The sequence below is a fragment of the Mauremys reevesii genome, linkage group 4 (genome assembly GCF_016161935.1).
Source record: "Mauremys reevesii isolate NIE-2019 linkage group 4, ASM1616193v1, whole genome shotgun sequence".
Classification (NCBI taxonomy): Eukaryota; Metazoa; Chordata; order Testudines; family Geoemydidae; genus Mauremys; species Mauremys reevesii.
In genome coordinates this window covers 104,432,569-104,455,526 of record NC_052626.1, presented here as the reverse complement: position 1 = coordinate 104,455,526, position 22,958 = coordinate 104,432,569, and the positions used below count along the sequence as shown (strand labels likewise).

General features: G+C 42.1%; 1 protein-coding gene and 1 long non-coding RNA gene across 6 annotated transcripts in view; one reads left to right on the top strand and one right to left on the bottom strand.

Annotated features, from left to right (window-relative positions):
* The window catches only part of LOC120404266, a 93,903-nt gene extending 82,679 nt beyond the window's left edge, over positions 1–11,224 (top strand). For 2 of the 3 annotated variants that reach the window (XR_005597897.1, XR_005597895.1), the window contains one exon: positions 1,182–1,647. This is a non-coding gene — a long non-coding RNA (uncharacterized LOC120404266). Of the gene's footprint in view, positions 1–1,181; positions 1,648–10,910 lie in introns of those variants that run through there. The other variant, XR_005597898.1, reaches the window with a different exon arrangement.
* Positions 1–16,971, bottom strand: part of KCNC1 (potassium voltage-gated channel subfamily C member 1) — a 195,486-nt gene extending 178,515 nt beyond the window's left edge. For all 3 annotated transcript variants that reach the window (XM_039536442.1, XM_039536445.1, XM_039536443.1), the window contains exon 1: positions 16,216–16,971. In XM_039536442.1, coding sequence (XP_039392376.1) covers positions 16,216–16,785 — 570 coding nt within the window. In that variant the 5' untranslated portion in view covers positions 16,786–16,971. The remainder of the gene's footprint in view (positions 1–16,215) is intronic.
* Positions 16,972–22,958: the final 5,987 nt, after the last annotated feature.

Here is a 22,958-nt window from a genome sequence, read left to right as displayed (position 1 = left end):
CTTCATGGCTATTCTTAGCATGCTAGCTAAATGTAAAGCTATCGTGGATATGCCTACACTAGCTCCATTCACACCTTCAACTGCAGTGTAGTCAGACCCTCTGAGGCCAACGCTGAATGCTTTTGAAATTCCGACCCTAGTTGTCTGAAAGGTAGGAACTCAAAAAATGCGGCACCCAAAAGTAGTGGCTACGTCTGATACTAAATGATTTACTCTTAGACAGCCAGTAGCAGAACTAGGAATACAACTCAGGAGTTCTCTATCCCAGCCCTCTGCTTTAACCATTACACATACATTCCTCCTATTAATTGCAAAAGAGATGCTGGAGTTTTCAGCAAGACTTCTCCTGCATTTACATCTGCTTTAGATTCCTTCTTTCTGCCTTCCTAATAATTCGAAGAGACAGGATGACAGCATTGGTTAGGGAGGAAAAAATATATAAATAATACAGTATGTAAAGTGGCATTTACCCAGAGCCTTAAAACTCTCATACTCTGATTTGATTCTGTTATTTTTATAAACTTCATCGTTCTTGACACTGACAATGATTCGTATAAATATTAACTGTTCCATTTAAATCAGCTGCATGTAAGAGTGAGATTGAGTTGTAGGATTCTTTGGGGCCCTACCCTGCAGTCCTTACTTGGGCTAACCACCCAATGAAATCAATGGGAATTGTGCCTGAGTAAGGACTGCAGGACTGAGTCCATAAATCCTTTCCAAACTTGCCACACTCTCAGATATCCTAACCACTGGATGGCAGATGCTGTATTTTTGATTTTCAGCAACACTGATATTTAAAACAGAAATAATATTACTTCTTTCTTCCCTTTCTTTTGCAATATATAAACCAAGGTGAGTTAACCTGAACTAAAATTCTTCATCTACCCTAATCTGAAGGGTATTTTTGGAGTGCAGGGTGATTTCTTATCTGTGTCTCTATATTATCTTGCGTGCTGTTTCTGTTTGCACAGTGTGAGCACTTCTCCTCCCTTATACTTGACCATGTGCTCTGTCTTGATTATCAAAAAATGAATAAGTAAAACATTTTAAAAATTGAAATTTGTCCAATGTTGTTTTCTCCCTAGTCTATACAGAGATGCTCTTTTGACAGTAAAAGAGGATGATTCCTTGTGCGCTTGTTACTTCTCAATTGTAATAAGATTGTATCTCTATTATAGCTGGAATGGACATGACATCAGATAGTCAGTAACACTAAGGAGCTGCTCCTGCTTTCGTTGCAATCCAATGGCAAAACTCCAGTAACAGATAAATGACAGCAGAGGGGGATCTTCTGCAATCAACCGTGCTGAATAGTTCCTCTAAGTAACATGTGGACAAGCATACCGTGCAGGTTGCAAATCTAGCAACTGCAACATTTAGTGATAGCACGTGCTGCAAAAGGTCAAATTCTGCTCACCCTGGCGGTGCTCCTTAAGGCCACGATCCTGCAAAGACTTGTTCATGTGCTGAACATTATGCGGCAGGAGTAATCCCACTGAAGTCACTTTCGTAAAGTGGTGACATTGCACTTTGCAGTATGAAAAATTCAATTTATCAACTTCCACTGAAAGAAAATTCCTGTTATAATAAAATATTGATGACTGTGACAAAAGTAGCTTTCTGAGGTTTCAAAGACTCATGCCTTTACACATAGTGTCTGAAAGGTGACAGAATGATAGCACTGGGAAATGGGTCTCTTCAGGACAGGTTAACTGATGTGTCCCTGCCCTGACTTTGGAGCCTACCTGTAAGGCTGAGAGTGTTTTTCAATCTCTAGAGATGAAAAGCCCATCTCCCCCTTACTAGGATGCTAACTCTTTGTGGTGTAAATATCTACCCAGTATAAACTGTACTAAGATCACAACTCATTTCATGTGCCATGCCCTAAAGTCATCAGCTGGCAAGGAATTGCTTTGAGCTGGTAATTTATAGCATATTCACATTGTGATACCAAACGAGGGAGCTATCTAGTCCCTGAACTATAAATACATAGCATTACAGATATCTGTCCTCAGCTATCAAACCAGGGCCTGCTCCAGCTAAAGTCAATAGTGAAATTATCATTGAATACAATGGAAACAGGATCTGGCCCCAACTTGTTGGGAAATGTTGCCTTGCTTTACATATATTTTATTGTTATGTTGATTAGTCTGTGGAATTCATTGTCACAATATGTCACTGAGGACAAGAGGTTAGCAGGATTCAAAAAAGGATAGAATGTTTATCTGGATAACATAAATATCTGGTTATAATAAGATTTTTTAAAGGGTTTGGGAAGTATATAAATGCTCATGCTTTATCCTTAAATTATGACTATTAAGAAGAAATTTTTCCTGGGGATAGATTGTTCCATTACTGCCTAGTGCAGAGTTTTTTTACATCTTCCCTTGAAGTAGCTAGTGCTGGCTTCCAGTGGAGACAGGATACTGGGCTAGATGGACAACTGGTCTCAATAAAACTGGAAATTCCTGTGTTCCCATGTGAACAAATCTGAGATGGTTTTGATTCTGGCTGAGATGAAGATCATCTTGCTGCGCAGTGATACTCAGACCTCAGTGGTTCAGGAGCCAAATTAGCGATCAACATTACCCAAAAGACCCACAGTCGTGTGAATTCATTGTTTCATTTACTATTTATATTTATATTATTCTCACAGCAAAATGACTGACCAAGTATTATTATTTTATCAACTGCAATTGGTTAATAACATGGTAAAAGCATCCTGATTGGGTAATAACTTAGATTGGTTCATAAGAACAGCTGTACCGGGTCAGACCAAAGGTCCATCTAGCCCAGTATCCTGTCCAATGCCAATGCCAATGCCAGGTGCCCCAGAGGGAGTGAACCTAACAGGCAATGATCAAGTGATCTCTCTCCTGCCATCCATCTCCATCCTCTGACAAACAGAGGCTAAGGACACCATTCCTTACCCATCCTGGCTAATAGCCATTTATGGACTTAACCGCCATGAATTTATCCAGTTCCCTTTTAAATGCTGTTATAGTCCTAGCCTTCACAACCTCCTCAGGTAAGGAGTTCCACAAGCTGACTGTGCGCTGCGTGAAGAAGAACTTCCTTTTATTTGTTTTAAAGCTGCTGCCTATTAAATATTAAATAATAATTAAATGACACCATGTTTTAATATCGCATGCTGCAAAGAGCTGCAGGAGATGCATTAAAGAACCACTTGTGGCTCTCGAGCCTCAGTCTGAGTATCACTGATCTTGCTGTATGGGTGAATGTCAGCTAAATGGAGGCCAAGGTTAGGGGAGTCATTTTTTCCTTGACATTTGGTAGTTTGCTTACACTGTTTTCTGTGTTTAGTGCAGAGGGCTGGCAATGGGCAAACGGTGCATATTAGAGCACAAAAAAATCTGAGAGAAATAGAAGTTCTGTGGTTTCACACTGTCACTTGGACAGTGCAGTTCTGTACTTCGTCAAACAACTTGGGAAATGCTTGTAAATAATTCACTTCATCGTCTCTTTTTATTATGATTATTATTTATTATTTTATTAAGAATAATTAGAAAAGTACCGGCTCTCTACAAGGAAGAAGGTTTAAATGGACGAACACCTCACATAAAGGGACATATTGTTGCCACCTGTTGAACTGGGAGGCAGGGGGAGGTGCAAGTCGCTTTCCCTCTTCTTCATGCCCCTCATTCAGGCTGGTTACAAAAGCAGTTTGTCTTCCCAAAGGAGATATTACTCCCATTTTTACAGCTAGGGAATTGAGGCACAGAGAGACTGTGATTTGCTCAAGGTCACATAGGGATTCTGGCAGAGTCTGGAATTGAACTCTGAGCTTAAATACAAGGCTCCCTTGTCAAAATAGGGCGTAAATTGGTCACAAATGGTGAACAAGCCTTGCATGGATTTCACCTAGGCTATCCAGAGCCACAGGATGAAATTTTACCAGGGTCAGTTCAGTCCTTCCTACTTCCCAGGAAGTTTGTATGTATCTGTATTTTAGGTGGGACCTAAAACGCTTCTTGCAATCTTACTGACATCTGCCGCCTAAATTAAACTTATTTTGTTTCTTAATGGAGCAGACTTTCTAAATGCCCTTTTCTCAAGAAGAGTGAGTGCACTTTTGTGGTATTGATTTATTGCTGTTTAGACATAGCTAACACTTCAAGTAATCCATACTGGTTTAAATGAACATAAGCTCTTTTAATAAAACTACTTGCACCCTTGGGATTTTTAGAAAGTATAAACATCTAGGACTAATCAACCAACCACCCAATGTCGCTTGCTTAAGCAAAACTCATATAAAAGTGCCTTCATTTTGCACTGAAAAAACACCTGACACTAAAAGACATTGGTTAGGGTATCAGAGAGCTGGTTAAGCCATGCTTGATTTGTCTGGAAAACATAAGTTACAAGCAAGTGTGCAGGATGTGGGCCAAATCCTGAAAAATGCTGAGAAGCAATGGGAAGGGCTGCTTTAAAAAATGATGGCACATTATGGCCAAGGTTATGATGATGTGGTTATTATAGTACAGACTAGAGGCCACAGTCAAGGTATAGTCCCCATAGTGCTTGGTGCTGTACATACACAAAGCCAGAGACAGTTCCTACCACTAGTCTAAATAGACAAAACATACAAAGAGTGGAAGGCAAAACAGGGGCATAGAGAGGTGAAATGACTTGCCCAAGGTTACTCAGACAAGTGGCAGAGCTGGGATTAGAGCCTAGGGACAAAATCATGGCCCCATGGAAGTCAATGGGAGTTTTGCCATTCGCTTCAGTGGGCCAGAATTTCACCTCAGGTCTCCTAACTCCATCTCCAGTGCCCTATTAGACCACACTGCCTCCACGCCAGTGACAGTTTCCAGGTGTTCAGCACCTCTCAGGATTTGTCCCTGTATGTACTAGACGTTCTCCTGAACATCTAATTCCTAATGTTGTGCCTGGAGCCTTTCTTTATAATTTATAACTGGACAAACCAGAACACTGGATCCAAATGCCAGAGAGTCTCAGGTGTTACGGTGAGGAGGGCTGTGTAAGAACCTGAATAAAATAGAATAGATGGGTGGAAATTCAGTTTCAAATTGAAATCCAGTTGAACTTTCTGACTTGTGTAAATCTCTATAACACATCAAACAATACATGATGTGGACTGACCAGGGCTCTCTCTATTTGCATGGGAAATAAGCACAAGAATGGCCCTACTGGGTCAGACCAAAGGTCAATCCAGCCCAGTATCCTGTCTACCGACAGTGGCCAGTGCCAGGTGCCCCAGAGGGAATGAACAGAACAGGTAATCAAGTGATCCATCCCATCACCCAGTCCCAGCTTCTGGCAAACAGAGGCTAGGGACACCATCCCTGCCCATCCTGGCTAATAGCCATTGATGGACCTATCCTCCATGAATTTATCTAGTTCTTTTTTAACTCTTTTTTGAAATGCAGCTTTATGTTTTCTTTGTTGCTAAGGTGTGACTCAAGAACTTCTGGATACCCTCTGGAGGTCACAAGGGAACACAAGGGTACAGGGACCAAAAGAGTATAATGTAAGGTCTCTAATGAAAGCCAATGTCACACTGGTCACCAGAACCATTGGAAAATGTGTGGATGGATGTTGTGAACGGAGATGTGCTTAAGGTCTGTGACTGGGGACTGGTCAACAGAAAGGTGAAATGCAGGTTTTCTTTCATGTAAGAAGTTTTTATCTATATACATGTTTTGTCTGTATACATGTAAATGAAGTATTGTATAGCTCACAATGGGTATCCATTTACAGACTTAGCCCAATGCTAATGAAGGATTGGGAAATCTTAAGGGAGGAAATTTACAGGAAGAAGTAATACAGCACAGGAGAGCCCTGTTTACAAGTAAGGACAATACACTTTTAGGGGTATAACCATGGGGTATGGAGGAGCAGCCTCATTCATTTAATCTGTGAGGACAAGCCACCAGCAGGCTTGATATTATAAGAAGGGGTCTCTGCCAATCTGGTTGAAAATGCTGGGAAAAGGACGTGGAGTAAGCCGTCTTGTAAGAGAGGGGAATGTCTTGTTAGTTAAGTTTAGACTCTAGAATGCATATTGTGATTTTGTTTAATGTATAACCATTTGTTCCCAGTATTCTCACTCTATCACTTGAATCTCTGTCCTGTAATAAACTTAGGCGTGGTTTACACTATCAACTTATGTCAGTATAACTATGTCACTCAGGGGTATGGAAAATCTCCTGCCGGTGTAAGTAATGTTTTCACTGAGTGCTACAGTGGCGCAGCTGAACTGGTGCAGCTGTACCAGTGCAGCACTTGTAAGTGTAGACAAGCCCTTATTCTTGCTTTCTCTCTCTCTCTCTCTGTATATATGAAGTTCTGTATGTTCAGAAGGGTGTGGATCCTGAGTTGAATTTTGTAAGCTGGTGTGTGCTGTTCCTTTGAGAGTAGTGGCTCTGAGACTTGTGGGGTTTTTCAGGGGAACAGGGATTGAGCACTCCAGGGGCACTCTCTGAGGACTCAGGGGTCAGTGTGCGCCTGGTACAGAGAGAGCATGAGGCTTGTAAGGCAGTGCTTGTGTTGCCTGAGGCTGGTGGTTTGAGCCTGTGAGCTGATCCACAGCAGGTACAGACAAGGCTTTCTCACACTAAGGGCTGGTGGTGGCAAGATGCCTTACAACATATCAAACAATGCATGATCTGGACTGATCGCGCTCCCTGTATTTGAATGGGGAATGTAGCTATGTGTTGATGGAGCATGATTTTCTGTTTTCTTTGATGCTAAGGAAACTAGGAGCTATTACATCTGATAGAATTCTGTACCCATTTGGAAAGACACTTAAGTGAATGTTGAGTTGATGGCCCAGGAAATGAAGGAATGTATATGTATCTGCCCAGTCATGCAGACTGAAATGCCAAAGTCACGTATGTCCTTGGGATATTGAAGAATTCAGTTAGAGCAGATCTTGTTTTTGTTGCTTAAAGAACTAGCTTTCTCCTGACTGGCTGGTGTAGGTGCCTTTTTTTTTTTAAAGGTTCTCTTTCCATCACTCAAATGAAAGTCCAGAAAGATGTTTTAAATTGTTTTATGCTATCACAAAATCATGACTGTCTTGACCTAACCTTTCTCAGTGTAAATCAAAAAGTCCTATGGTAAGATTTATCACTGCCAGGGAAGTATCAATATAATTACATAAGAGCATGCCAGCAGAGTGTGCCTGCGTTCTAAGAATTTGTGCAGCGCATATGTAGCTGGCTCTCTGCAGCACGCTGAAATCAGAGATTTATTGCATTTAACAGAGAGTCATTACAATGCAATTGTAACTTGCTGTTATTAAAGGGTCTTACATCATAAGCAATTACTGTAAAAAGCTTTGGATTTAGCTTTATTCATAATTTTTATAACATGATTTATTAGAACCCCATTACATCCCATAAATCTTATCTGAAGAAAATGAATATCAGTTAGGGCCTGATCCTTTTTACCTTTACTCATGTTGGGTAGTACTTTATTCTGTGTCTAGTCCCCCAGAAATCAATGGGACTTCTCAGGGAGTAAGGTACTACTCAGTGTGAGTAATGGTGGCAGATTGGGCCCTTAATGAGCATAGAAGAGGAATATCAAAATTGCACTAAAACTGTCAGCATTCAGATTTCACTGTGGGTTTATTTTATTTCATGCAATTCACTGATTCCCTCCAACTTTTTCATTCAACTGCTGTACATAGGATATATATATATATATATATATATATATGTCATATATTTATATAATGCAATGTTCAGAAGAGAAAGCCAAGTCAGTCTTCTAATACTGTTGTTTCTCCCTTCACTCTAGATGCAGGATATAGAAACTGAGAAGCTAATTGCAGTACAGTTGCAGAGTCCTCAAAATGGCTGCTCTGTTGTTGTTTTATTCAAGAATGCACTGGAATTGCATAAAATCAAACCTGTACAAAATATGGCCCAATCCTGCATCCCTTATTTATATGAGTAAGGAATGACGTACTTGATTCAAGGATTGCTGGATTGGCCCCGGTTAACAATCTTAACGGTCCCCATTTGCCCTTTCTCTTTACTAAATACAGCACTCAGATGTCATTTGATCAGAAATTGTTCAGACATAAAATTAAGTCTTGCAGTCTGAATAAAGACCTGATCCTGTAGTCCTTATGCAGAGAAAACTCTCATTGACTTCATGGGTTTTTTGCCTGCATAAATACTATAGATTTGAGTACATGTATTTAAGGTTTTGTTAAGAGACGTTTTTTAATAATTTGGAAAATTGTGTTCAACTTCATTGCCAATGAATTACCAAGAGAGAGATTTATTTGTATATTATGCTATAGTTCTTCAGAATCAATAGATATAATGTATCTATTCAAGAAATATACTGTAAATGATCTTTTGTTCTGTTCAACACACAGAAGAATTAGCCTTTCTTTTTGAAGTTAATGGGAGTTTTGGCATTGATTACAGTAAGAATAGGATTGGGCCCTTTGTAGCTGATTTCATATAATTCTCAGTTTACATTAAAAATGAGGCAATACATATACACTTTATTATTATTTGTTACTTAAATAGCACCATAAATGTACACACCTCAGTATCTAATATGTTTTGCAATGAAGGCAAAACAATATTCTAGAATATTAGACTGTAGATGGAAAAATAATTTTTCTACAGGGGAGGGATTGCTCAGTGGTTTGAGCATTGGCCTACTAAACCCAGAGTTGTAAGTTCAATCCTTAAGGGGACCACTTAGGGATCTGGGGCAAAAATCAGTTCTTGGTCCTGCTAATGAAGGCAGGGGGCTGGACTTGATGACCTTTCAAGGTACCTTCCAGTTCTAGGAGATAGGTATATCTCCAATTATTATTATTAAAATTTTACTATGTTTGGACTAATTTGTAACCATCAGTTATATGTATCATACTTTAAAGTGAACATACACTACAAATATTTTATAAATAAAAGTTAACCAATCTCATCTCTCTCTTGCCTTCCCTTCCACACACAATGTGACACCACAGAACATCAGTATTTTATTGTCTTTCCTCCAATCAACACCAAAATAGCAAAGGTCAGAGTAAGGGCAAAGAATATTTTTAGGGCCCTGGGGCATAAGAGGAAAGACTGAAAAAACTAGATGCCAAATCTGACCCAATTGAAGTCAGTGGCAGCCCTCCCATTGACTGCAGAGGGACTGGGATTAAGTTTTAGGAGTACTGCAGGATGGTCTGATCTTGGAGTCCTTCCTCCCACTGAAAAGCCATGCACTTTAATGGGAGTTGTGTTTGTGCAAGGTCTATAGGGTCACAACCTCTAGGCTAAATCCAGTAAACTCTTCATAACATGAACAGCCCCTAATCACATGAATAGCCCCATAGGATGAATCAGAAGCATAACAATAAATACTAAACTATAAATACACAGAGCGTAGCAGAAGCAGGGGGTATTTAAAAATGGAAACAGGTGGAGGTTTAAAATAACAGTAAAAAGACGGGAAACAAACAAAGGGAAGAAAATGTCCTTGAATCAGAATTGTCAGGTTGTGCATTAGCTACCCGAGGTAGACATGAAATCATACCATTGTTATCCTCATCTGTCCTCCCACTTGAGACTTCTTGACTGAAATCAGACTGTAAGCTTTTTGGAGTAGGAACCATGTCTTCCTATGTGTAAATACAGTGCCCAGGAGAATGAGGTCCTGATTTTGATTGGGTGCTACCATAATATAAATGATTTACAAAAATAATAATTGAAGTCAGTGGAACAACTCACATGAGTATATGTGTAAGTGTGATAGCTGCCATCTTGACCAATGTACCAGGCTCTTCCAGAACTGAAGGTATGAGCTGCTACCGCTTGAGCTAAAGCTCTTTAGCTGGGGCTACAAAAGACTCCTGCTCAGTGGATTGGGCATTCAGTGGGACACATAACACACGCTCACCAGTGGGTTACATAAGCATTTTCAGGAATGGCTCCCTTGATAGGAGAGAAAAAGGGTGAAAGGGGATATTAAAGAGGGGTATGAAATAATGAATTATAAAAGGGTGATTAGCGAAAACCTGTTGTGCACCATGATTTAGTCTATGCTGTAATCCAAGAACAAGGGAACCTCTTGTAACATTAAAAGGCAATACTTTTTACAAAGCTACAATGCAGTGTACAATATAATAAGCCTGTACCATTTTCTACCAAAGTATGGGCAATGAAAGGTTCAGGAAGTTTAATCACAAGGTTAGACAAGCCCTTCCAGGGGAAAACCCCACAAGGAGGGACAGGGCAGGAAAATAATGTTGTGAGGGTTCCCTTAATGCAGTTTCTTTTATATTCTTCCAGGGAGGTGTTGGGGCTTGGGTTTGCCATGCTCTGAAGGAGCCACCACCCACAGCAGCCCTTGGTAACCTCTTTTTAAAGAGTATCAGAGGGGTAGCCGTGTTAGTCTGGATCTGTAAAAGCAGCAAAGAGTCCTGTGGCACCTTATAGACTAACAGACGTATTGGAGCATGAGCTTTCGTGGGTGAATACATCCAACGAAGTGGGTATTCACCCACGAAAGCTCATGCTCCAATAAGGTGCCATAGGACTCTTTGCTCTTTTTAAAGAGTGGCCTTAGCATGAAAGGTGGTCTACAGGAAAATTAATATAACGAGGCAGAAGCTGAAACTCTGAGGAACCCCTGTAGGTTGGTCTGAAGGATAATGCATGTCTCCCCACCACACTTTGCCCTTGCTTTCCTGGCTTGCCCCTCCCCATGCCCAGATGGATTTCTTCCAGGGAGGGGACAGTTCCCTGGAGGTGGCTGATTCTTCCCTGCTTCTAATTAGGAACAAATCCACATAGAGAGGGTCCCTTGCAAGTGTTGCTTCAAGGGGCCCAATTTTTTTAAAAATAAAATGATACCAACTACGTTATAAAGTTACAGTGACTATCCATCCTTCCTTCTAGGATTGCCAACTGTGACTGAGAAGAAATCTCCCTTCTTCCCTCCAGTAGAGCACTGCAGGACTTGGAAAGGTGTTTATTATGAGGGCTGTCATCTAACTGTCTTGTGTCTGGCTGGAAGCAGGATGTTGAGCTAGATGGACCAGTGGCTGTTCTAACTTGGCCATTCCTAATTACAAGAAGAGAATGTAAAATGGTTGCAACACACACACACTCAATATCAGTAGCCATATGATGATAATTCATTATGCAACTTCATTAAACAAAAAGAAAAGGTCCAAGAGAATACCCTGAGTTTCCTTAAGGGGCCTCCCTGAGTTTCTTTTGGGGGATTAGAATAGATTCCTCTGGGTCTTCAAATATTTGTGGAAACCAGAGCTAACAAGGGCTCCTAGCGCACCCAGACCCCATGGAGGAAGCAGGGCCGGTGCAACCCATTATGTGACCTAGGCAGTTGCCTAGGGCACTAGCATTTGGGGGGCAGCATTTTGGGTCCTTCGGCGGCGACCGCAGTGGCTGGATCTTCGGCCGCCCCGGTTGTCGTCGACATTTAGGCGGAGGGACCTGGGGCAGGGGGGCACAGGGAGGGCCGCCTGCAGCAAGTAAGGGGGGATGCGGCACACAGGGGGACTGCTCCCCGCCCCAGCTCACCTCTGCTCCGCCTCCTCCCCTGAGTATGCCGCCCCGCTCTGCTTCTCTCCCTCCCATGATGCAAGACCATCACGCACCCTTACCATAAGTTTCCCATAAACCTCTCCTCCAGCTCACAACTGCTGATTTTCCTCGTTCATCTCTGCTCACAAGGAGTATTTGTATGAGCCTAGGATTTAGAAGCCAAGTTGCTGAATGCTGCTTTCCATGGAACTCCATCATAGCTGCACCAGCTTTTATTTAAACCTTTTATTTAAAAGCAACAATAATGTTTATTTGGAAGTACTATAAGAGCCCTCAGCATTGTTAATAAAGAGTTTAAAACAGTTTAAAGCTAGTATGAGCACATGCACACAAACTCTACTGAAAGCTCCAGATGCCCTGACATTGGCTAAGTTAACAACTGTCAGTTTAAAAAAAACCCAGCTTATTAGGGATGAAGGAAACTGAATCCTGCAGTGCTTGTGTAGGGAAAACTCCCAGTGAAGTCAATGGGGAATTTGCCTGAATAAGGGCTGCGTGTTCAGACACTATACAAGGAAACAACCACTAAAAGGAAAGAGGCAGAGTGCTAGGAAATTGTTTTTATCAATTCATATATAAAGTTGTTTTACAGATGCTTATGAGAGGTCCATGCTCATTGTTACAACCGTGCTATCAGAATGCCCAGTAGATCTGAATAGCTTTTGTTTTACATAGTGCCCCGTCCTCAGCTGATGTAAACTGATGTAGTTCCATTGACTTCAATGGAGCTGTGCTGATTTACACCCACTAGGAAAGTTGCTATGTAGATTTTTTTTGCATATACTTACAAGAAATTTGGTTGTATAAAGATGTGGATAGACCCCTACTGGACTTTGCAAAAGTGCCTAAGCGAGTTAGGGGCCTAACTTCCATTGGATTTCATCTAACCTGCTTACAAGCTTTTGTAAATCCCACTAAGTATCTCTGTCTTCTAAGCACCTAAATACCTTTGTAAATCTGGCCTGTAGATTCTATTTTTCCAGTGATTATCATTACCCTATTTTCCCTCAATCCTACTTCCCCACCCCCCTTTTTAGGCTTAAAAAGAAATGCCAGTTTTCAATCCATAGATTAAACTATTACTGACCAGGCATTTATGTTTTAGCAACACAGACATTTTTGGGGTGTGGAGGGAGGGAATGAAGATGTGAACAGTAGCCAGCCTTGCCAGGAGTTACATAATTTCCCTCCTTTCTACAAATGCACATCCAATCTGAGAACAGACACAATAACATGTGATCAATCATGCATTTCAAATACTGAATCCAAATACTGACTATTCAAACCCTTGTTTACTCTAACAAGTCCTAAACCGTCCCTATACTGAAATATCGCCCTGATTGAGCAAGAGAACTAATAAATTTTTTTGCAAAAATGACTAAATTTGTGTGTTTTGATTTTTTGTTCATGGATAATTCCTGGAGGAAGTAGCCAAAGCTGATAGATGATAATTAATAATTGTATCAGATCTTGTTCAGAGAACTGTTATTCTATTTATATATGTCACTATATGTGATCTATAGAGGTTTTTAATATATATTGAATATTTCAGTTTGTAAACTGTATTCTTTTTTACTTGAGGGTATTACAAGGAACAGCTATAACAAGGATTTTAATTAAAATTTGTAAGTTTGTACTACCATGTTAAACATGTAATTTTGGTGAATTATGAAAACATGAAAGCATTTATAAATCTAATAATCATCTTCACTAACACTAACAAATATTATAAGCTCTAATTGGCTTATTTCAATGATTTAGTTTTTTAAAATAACAATTAATTTAAGCATTGGTGTATGACTAAAATATAAGGAGTAACTGAAAAAATAGTACAGTTGGTTATGATTCATATGGAACTATATTCATGTGTTTGTTACCTGATTATATTACTGTACTTTGCTATTGACTTCTTTAGCATACTGTCCATATATTAAAGAGGCTATTGATTATTTCACTGCTAATTAGCTATAGTGAGTTTAAGGTATTTTGTGATGTCTGTCATTAAATTATCACAGTATAGATCAACCTCTCTTTAGCGCCTTTACACACATAATCATTACATTTTGCTTTTATTAGAAAATGTTAAGTGTCTTTTAATGTCTTCTTAATGGACAGGGTGCATGTGTTGGTGGTGATAGCCTTCATGTAAGTTGTTAAAATGCTTATGTTGTATGTGATTGTAGATCATTAAATGGTTCTGTTATTTAAAATATTAAGCGTATAGTATATAGCTTAATTTTGTGTAATAACTAGAATTCATAATTCTCCAGTCTTATCCATAGCAATACCTTAAGGAAAGGACAGATTTAAGGCCAAGTAGAAGTTGAAACAAATGAGGTATGCACACAGAGAAATGGGTATATAATTATTGTATAATATCTGCAGAATAACATGAATTCCCTTTACACTGGCTCATGGTGATAGTTATTTTATAAGGGAAAGTCCTATCCCACTGGAATGCAAGGTTGTGCAAAGTCTTTTAATGTTGATCATAAACTTCAGCCTCCAATCTAAATCACATCAGTATTTTCATGACAAAACATTAGAGATGATTTTACAAACTCTTCTTCATTTGCATCATTTCTTATGGGAAACATTGGCAGTTTGGCCTTAAGGCCATGCCACAAAATACGGGGCAGGTGCTCCATTTCTTATTGGGATGCACTTTAGCAGCACATGCCTGACCACCAAAGAAAGCTGTTTCTAAAATCAATGTGTGTTAACACTTTGGTTCATTACAGGCAGCTGACAAAGCCCTTTGAAAGATATCCTCTAGCCTTCCCTCCCCATTTCCATGTTCCCTTGGCAGATATCAGGAATTTGAAAGCTGCAGCTCAACAGCACTGTCCTTTTATGTTGTGGTAAATATTTCATTAATCCCCATACTATTTAAAGAAGCGCCTTTTAAATGTTAACTTCTTTCTTTCGCAGGAAATCTCAGAAGAGTATGTGAACAAAAATCGTAAAGAATATGCATAGAAACTACCTCAGGCTCTGCCCCATTCATTGAGTGTGCAGACATGGCATCTCAGCATTAGAGATCTTTGCTGAGCCTTCACCATCTGTTCACGTATTGATCTACTCTATCCTTCTATCCCTTTTCATCCACTTATTCCTTCTACAGCCATTTATTTTTCCTCTAGTTTTATCTCATTCCTTAAATCCGCACATGAAACACTGATTATCCTCCCACACCAATAAACCAGCCATGCCCATTTAGGGCTGGCAAGAATTGTCTTAACAGTGCATTTGTAAGATAGGGACCACATCAAGTTGAGCTGTCTTCCCATGCACCTATCCATCATCCATTTCTCTCACTTATCCAGAAAGATACCTGAGAGGCTGATCCTGATGCCACTGAAGTCAATGAGTGGTTTACCACTGACTGCAGTAGGGACAGAATCAGTCCCTAGATTAGCATATGAATGAATGGTTATCCTTATACATCACTGCTCCAGAGATACCTGTTTGGAGGAGTCAGTTGACTGTTTCAGAACACGCTCACATCTACCTATGGTGTGGATCAAACCAGTATTCGTTTGCATTAAAACTGCATGCAGGAGGGAGGAGGAACTGTCCTTCAGTATCCAGGCAAGAAACCCATCGAACACGTCCCTTCTCCATGCACCTTGTTCTGATGAACACCTCTCCCTCTCCACATGGAAAGGAAACAGCGGTTAGGTGGCTCAGGGACAATGAAGGATGTTTATCAAAGAGTCGCAATGGGAAATATTTAACACTGCATGTATAAGGAAATAGTACATGAGAGCTACCTTACAACCAGGAAACTCCCCAAACCTTTCTCCTACGTTCGCTGCCTGTTTTAAGGACTGCTTCTCATGGAGGGGAAATAGTGGCTAGGTCAGCAAGGAGGATTGAAGGGAGAGCCTCTTTTGATTGGTAGGGTATAATTGTGACCATTTGGATGCATGGTGGTGGGGAGGGAACTCATTCTCAATCCTCTGTGTACCTAGTCTAATGAACCTCTCTCCTGTCTCCATGTGAGAAAGTGAGAAAGGGCATGAGTCCAGGCACGTGCTCTAGAGTGTAGGTCTCCATGTGCCCACACATGTATGAATGCTCTACACAGCATGTGCCTGCTCTGGAGTGCACATCTCCAGGCACCCATGCATGCGTCTTCTCTAAGCCACATGTGGCAATGCATGTGTGCCTGCTCTAGAGTCCAGGTCTCCATGTAACCATGCGTGTGTGTCTGCTCTAGAGTGAATGCAGTGCAGTAGTGCCAAGGGTAAAGAAGCTAGCAAGGACTGAAGTGTGGGGACTGTCCTAGGCAAGATATGAGCGTGGTGGTTAGGGTGCCGATTGTATAGTTTACCCTTGCGTATCTGGAGAAATAGGGGTCCTCACAAAGTGCCCAGAAGCAGGGCTGCCACCTTCTCCAGAAGCTGCCAGACCTGCCATCTGGGGCCCATGCATGTGTGTCTATTCTAGATTGCATATGTACCTGCTCTAGAGGCCAGGTCTCAAGGTGACCATGCATGTGTGTGTTCTCCAGAGTGAGTGTAGTTCAGTAGTGCTGAGGATCACGAAGTTAGCAAGAAGGACCGAGGTGAGGGGACTGTCCTGGGAAAGACGTAAGCGTGGTGATTAGGGTGCCGATTGTATAGCTTACCCTTGCATATCTGGAGGAATAGGGGTCTTCAAAAAGTGCCCAGATTCGGGGCTGCCACCTTCTCCAGAAGCCCCCAGACCTGCCATCTGGTGAGTCGCTGAGTGCCAGGCGTTTAGTCATCTCCAGCTCTTCCTCGCCATCCCCAGAGTCTCCGGTGCCATCTGCATCTCCGTCATCAGCACTGCTATCCAGTGGTGCCCCACCAAAACTGTCAAGCGCCTCCTCGGCGTCCCGGTGCTGGCGGTAAGTCATCCAGCAGCAGGGCTCCACATCGGTCTCGTCAATGCCCCAGAAGGCCAGCTCCTCCTCGTACAGAGGCCCACACACATCCGCTGGGCAGTGCAGCTTGCCTGTGCGGTAGTAGTTCAGGATATGGGCAAAGACGCCCGGGTGCCGGTCGAAGAAGAACTCGTCTGTGCGCGGGTCATAGTCAAAGTGGCTGTGGGCATCGGGCTCAGCGATCCAGGCCAGCCGAGTGCCGGGCAGGGTGCGCAGGGTGCTGCGGTAAGTCTGGTGCCTAGTCCCTCCCACGTTGATCACGATGCGATCGCTCTCGTCGCCCTGGCCCATCTCGTCTCTTATTAGGCATGTCGCAGACTCATGCAAGGAAGCACAGCACACAGCAAGCACATAAGGGGGCGGCTTCTTGACTGCAATCGATACCTAAACTGATAATTTATCCAGCTGGTCAGGAATCACCTAGGCAAAGGGCACCCAACTGGTGTCAGCCCCTTGTGCCTCTTCTTCCAAATGCTACAAGCCCAAGGGCACCCCTGAAAATTAATGCTGGCAGTCCTAAGATTCCTTTTATTTGCAGTTAAAAACTCTTGTGCTGTTTTATTTTAAGCCAGAGTTTGGAGAGGAGAGAACACCCGCTCCCCAAGAACAGCAGTCGCAAAGGTCTGCCAGGTACCTAGGTATGGTGCAGGGGGAGGTTCTTTCCTTAGTTAGATGTGGCCAAAAAAGAATCCAGTGCTGCACATCTGTTCAAGGAACCTCTTAGTTGGGAAGGGGGCGGGGGCTGATGATGGTGGCAGCAGGGTTCAAAAACAAACGGGGGGAGGGTATAAGGGGATCGCAGACAGACAGACAGACAGACACACAATGAGGGCTGGAGGTGGCGGATACTATCGCCCAGCCGTAGCCACAGATCAGATCTATTGATGAAGGGTTTTTTGTTTTTTTTTAAATCTCTCTTGACTTTAAGTCCTTCAGAGACAAACAGAAGCAGAGGTAGCTGCCGTTGGGGAGGTCAAGACGCAGCGATCCTGATTGTAAAACCCCCACCCACCCCTCAAAAATCCCCAATTCTTTGGGGGCGAAGGTGAAGCCACCGAAATATAGAAGCAGCAGAAGGGGGACAAAAAATCCCCACCTGCAGATTTTGAATCCAGACAAAAGCGACGGATCCGGCAGGGGATTCCCCTCTCGGCTCTCTCCTTGTGGATTCACATCACATTCTGCAGCAGTCCTGCCGGCAGCGGCGGGCGCCCAGGTCCCTGCGAGCTGGCGTTGCCTGTCCTTGCTGTGCCGCTGAAGGAGGGATCACACGGAGCGGTGCTTCCCAGGGGCTGCCCGGGCTTGGTGCTGAATGGACAGCGCTGCGCACAGAGCGCCAGCTCCCCGGCTGAGCTTTGGGGGGTTGCTCCTGTGCAGAGGGTGGGGGGACTGCAAAGCGGGGGAAATAGCAGCGGTGGTGGAGCCTCTTTATTCCTCCATCCCCCGCGGCTCAGGCAGCAGCAGGGGATCCAGCCGGGCTCTCTCACACTGCTGCCTCGGGTGACGCGGAGCTCAGTCCCCAACCCCACGGCCGCCGGCCCTGAGCTCGCAGGTGGTGCTGCAGGCTGGGTGCCAGCAGGGAACTAGCGGCTCAGTCCAGCCAGCCCGGTCTCCGGACACTTCAAGACAGCGCAGGCGCATTGGTCTCTGAATAGAGCAATTCTCCCTGGGTCCTAATGCAGAAGCCGAGACTCACATACACACACACAATCACCTGAAATGCAAACCCGTTGAAATGACAATCTCCTCCTCCTCCCTGGTTGGCTTCCCGGTGTGAGTGTGTGTGTGTGTGTGTGCGCGCTCTGGACAGAAAAACAGCAACAGCAAAAAAGCAGCTGTGCAAGATCTGCTGCACAACCCCCGTGTCTATACTCCCCTGTGCTCCGCGGCTCTCGGTAAAGGTCTAATATGATCATGCAGGGAAACATCTCACGTTATTCAGCTGTTTCTAGTTCTCTTCTCCCCCCCCCCCTTCCCTCTGGAAACCTGAAATTAACAACTTCAGTGGCTGCTGCAGTGGCGGATTGTCTGACATTTTTATTCTTCAAGAACCTGGTCCCAGGCAAATCATGTGGGAGGGTTTATTGCTTATTTGTTTGCTTCTGGTTTTGCCTGAGGACACTGAAGTGGAAATCTCCATCTGCTTGGTGAAATATACAGGAAAAAGGTCACAATGCGCCTCCTTCAATGTAATGAATGGGCTGAATCAGCTGGGGTAAAGGGGGTGATGTAGAGTCAGAAAATTGCCTCCCTATAGATTTTGCTGTTGGTAGCAAAATTGGAAATTAGCTACGAATCATTTTGTGTTCCCTCGAAAGCGTTTCCTTTTAATTCTGTGGCACAGGTGTAGAAATCGGTGATGGATGAGAGGGAATCCTGCCATAAATTGCTTCCCCTCACCTTTTCTCATGCCCTGATGCTGGAGTAGCAACTTCTGACATATGAAGGTGACCGTGGCAGCAAAATGCTTCCTCTTGCCTTTCCTCCGTCCCTGACATAAAGGCAGCATCTTCTGAGGGCAGAAAGACACCCTCTGCAGAAATGGCTTCTCTCGCCTGTCCTAGGCTATTGTCCAGTGCGGAGCAATTATTGACAAGTGTCCCTCATTGATTGGGGAATTAGGGAATGGTTCTGGAGGAAAAGAATTTTCATTCTCTATTTAGTTTTAAATATGATAAGAATGTCCATTTATTTAAAATAGGATCCTGTTTGGAAAAGATGTTTGGTGAAAAACAAGATGGTACCTAGACACTTGTTTGTTTCTTTCTCTCTCTAGTGCTGGCCCACTTCAGACACTAAATTGCTCTGAAAAAAAGTTTCAGTCAGTTAAAATTGCTACGTGACAGCCATGTACATCATTTAGAAAGGTGAAGCATTGAGTAGCAAGGAAATGAAGCTAAGGAACTCATCAATCTTACACTGCCCACGTAATAAACATAAATACATTGTGCCTTTCCCCCTTTAGCTTGCACCTTTGTGCAGTCATTTACAAATGCAAGTGAAGTGGGTGTAAAATACTAACATTCCAATTTGCTTGTTGATTAGGCCCAACTGTTATATAAACTAGTAATTGCTCAGCATCATGTAATGGTTTTTCATGGAGTACATGTGGCCAGGGCAGAAGTACACCCCACAGAATGTACTGAAGTCTTCTCATCGCTATATTAACAAGACTGGCCTTTGCCAGGATTCTTGATTCAAGGAGATATAGAGCTGGTCTACACTACAAAGTTAGAGCTGCTTAACTACATCTCTCAGGGCTGTGAAAAATTTCATGCCCTGAGCAATGTAATTTAGCCAACCTAAGCCCTGGTGGAGACACTGCTAGATCCACGGTTTAGTAAGACTCTGCCCTACAGCACTTCAGTGGCAGAGCTGCAGCTGTGCTGATATAGCATTTCTAGTGTAATTATGTTGTTTTGTATGCCTCCTCCCACCCCCCAGGACAATCTATTGGATGATTGTACTTAGTGTTAAATAGTTTGTGTGTATGGATCCTTTAGTCTTGTCTATTTGGAAAGACATATGTTGATGACATAAAGATAATAGCTGCGATTTGCAAAGCAGACTATTCACTGGGATATGGGCACCTGCTCCTTTGAAAATCCCAGTCAATATACCAAAGAGATTTTTCTCTAAATTATTCCAGTAGGGCCCATTCATATGTGGAGAGGGACAGAAATGTAGGTAAGTTACCAATTTTAACAAGGTTAATTGTAATGACCCAGGTTATTATAGGCCTGTAAGCCTGACATTGATCCCAGGCAAGATAATGAAATGGCTGATATGGGACTCAGTTAATAAGGAATTAAAAAAGGGTAATGTAATTAATGCAAATCAACACAGGTTTATGGAAAACAGATCCTGTCAAATTAATGATATCTCTTTTTGATGAGTTTACAAGTTTGGCTGATAAAGGTAATAATGTTGACATAATATACTTTGACTTCTGTACGGCAGTTCATGTGACATTTTGATTAAAACTAGGCTGATATAAAATGAACATGGCACACAGTAAATGTATTATAAGCTATCTAACTGATAGGTCCCAAATTGTAATTGTAAGTGGGGAATTGTCATTGAGCAGGTGTGTTTCCAGTGAGGTGCAACAGGCATCAGTTCTTGGCCCTAGGACATTTAACATTTTTATCAATGACCTGGAATAAAACATAAAATCATCACTGATAAAGTTTGCAGAGTACCCAAATATTGGGGGACTGGTCAATACTAACGAGAACAGGTCACTAATTCAGAGCAATCAGGATCTCTTGGTAAACTGGGTGCAAGCAAACAATATGCATTTAAATATGGCTAAAGATAAATGTATTCATCTAGGAACAAAAAATATAGGCCATACTTACAGGTTGGGATGCTCTATCCTCAGAAGCAGTGACTCTGAAAAAGATTTGGGGGTCATGGTGGATAATCAACTGAACATGAGCTCCCAATGCAAAACTGGCCAAAAGGGATGCAATCCTGGGATGCATAAACAGAGGAATCTCAAGTAAGAATAGAGAGATTATTTTACCTCTGTGTTTGGCACTGGTATGACTGCTACTGGAATACTGTCCAGTTCTGTTGCCCACAATTCATGAAGGATGTTGATAAATTGCAGATGGTTCAGAGAAGAGCTATGAGAATGGTTAAAGGATTAGAAAACATTATAGTGACTGAGCTCTTTGATTCTATTTATTTAGCTTAACAAAGAGAAGGTTAAGGGGTGACTTGATTAATCTATAAATACCTACACGGCGAACAAATATTTAATAATGACTCTTCAATCTAGCAGAGAAAGGCATAACATGATCTAATGGCTGGAAGTTGAAGCTAGACAAATTCAGACTGGAAATGAGTGACGTTAGTTAACCATTGGAACAATTTTCCATCACTGACAATTTTTAAATCAAGATTGGATGTTTTTTCCTAAACTATATACTCTAGGAATTAAGTTTGGTGGCCTCAGTAATACAGAAGGTCAGACTAGGTGATCACAAGGGGCCTTCTGGCCTTGGAATCTATGAACCTGCGCACTGACAGAAGAATAGACCTCAAATTACCCACAGTAATATGCTTCAGAACATGGCTGTTAAATGCTTAAGGCTTCATACACAAACCAGTTCAAATCTACTTCATGACATTCAGGGCTCATTACAGCTCCAAGCATGCTGAACTCACGTCATCTTTCCACTTATTGTGACTGGTGCCTATTTTAAACTTTCTGTTTAATGGGATTTTTCAGAGTAAAATTGGAGACTGTCTATCTCCGACTTCATTTAGTAGATACTTTTCACAGTTTAGTTTGACTTAATGGACATTTTACCCTATATTTTGTATCTCTGAGACAACCACAAATTGTTTTTATTTGTATTTTTTTTTAAATCCTAAGCTTCATATTGGATTGACTGGCAAATAGTTGGGACTGTGCTCAGAACTCATGGAACAACCAGTCCTCTGCCTGCAGAGGAGATTGCCCAGCATAATTTAATGTACTTGAAGTAATATATTATTTTAATGGTTTGTGAATATGGATGGTGCTGGCAAGCCATAATACTTTCATTTGAAATACCTTGCCCAGTAGGTGTAATTTTATTGTGATAACATCTCCTGGGTCAAACCCTCAGCTGCTATAATTCAGATTACTTCAGTGGAGTTATGTAGTTTCTACCAGCTGAAAATCTACCCCACTGTTTGCAGAGAAGTTAACGGAGATGATGCCAGGTGGAAATGGTTGTCTCCTTTGAGGTTTTCTAATGACCCATTCACAACAAGCTGCTGTGAACACATAGAATGAAACACACAGGAGAAATCATTAGAAACATGGGATTTTCCATAACTGGCTCAAACCACTGGTCTGGTTCAGTGTTGGTCTTGAGGCCAAGAACATATCAAGATTCAAAAAGAGGTTGGACATCTATATGGATAACAAGAATTTCCAAATTTCTACTATTCATTTATTGCAAACAAAAACTCTACAAGTGACATTATACCTCATGCTTCAGGATTAAGATAATCTCTAACTATTAGAGATCAGATGAGACCTAATGTGGGGAGGCAGGTTAACTTACAGATGCCTACTGCAGGGTTCTTTACCCCTTCCTCTGAAGCATCTGGTGCTGATCACTGTCAGAGACAGGATACCAGAATGGATGGACCTTGGGTCTGATCCAGTATGGCAATTCCTATACTCCTATGTCCATCTAGTCAAGTGTCCAGCCACCAACAGCGGCCAGACCTAACTGCTTCAGAGGAAGAAACTCTACAAGAAGCAGTTATGGGATAACTTGAGTATAAACAGAGATTGCTTAGCTTCTTGGGCAGGAGCCATGTTTCCTTCTCTTGCTTGTACAGTGGCAAGCACACTGTCAGTGCTTAACAATGACTAAATAATAATCACTTCTAGTTATTGCAAACAAGGGATAAAGTGCTTCACCATAACTCTGAGAGATTAACTTTGATGAACAAAT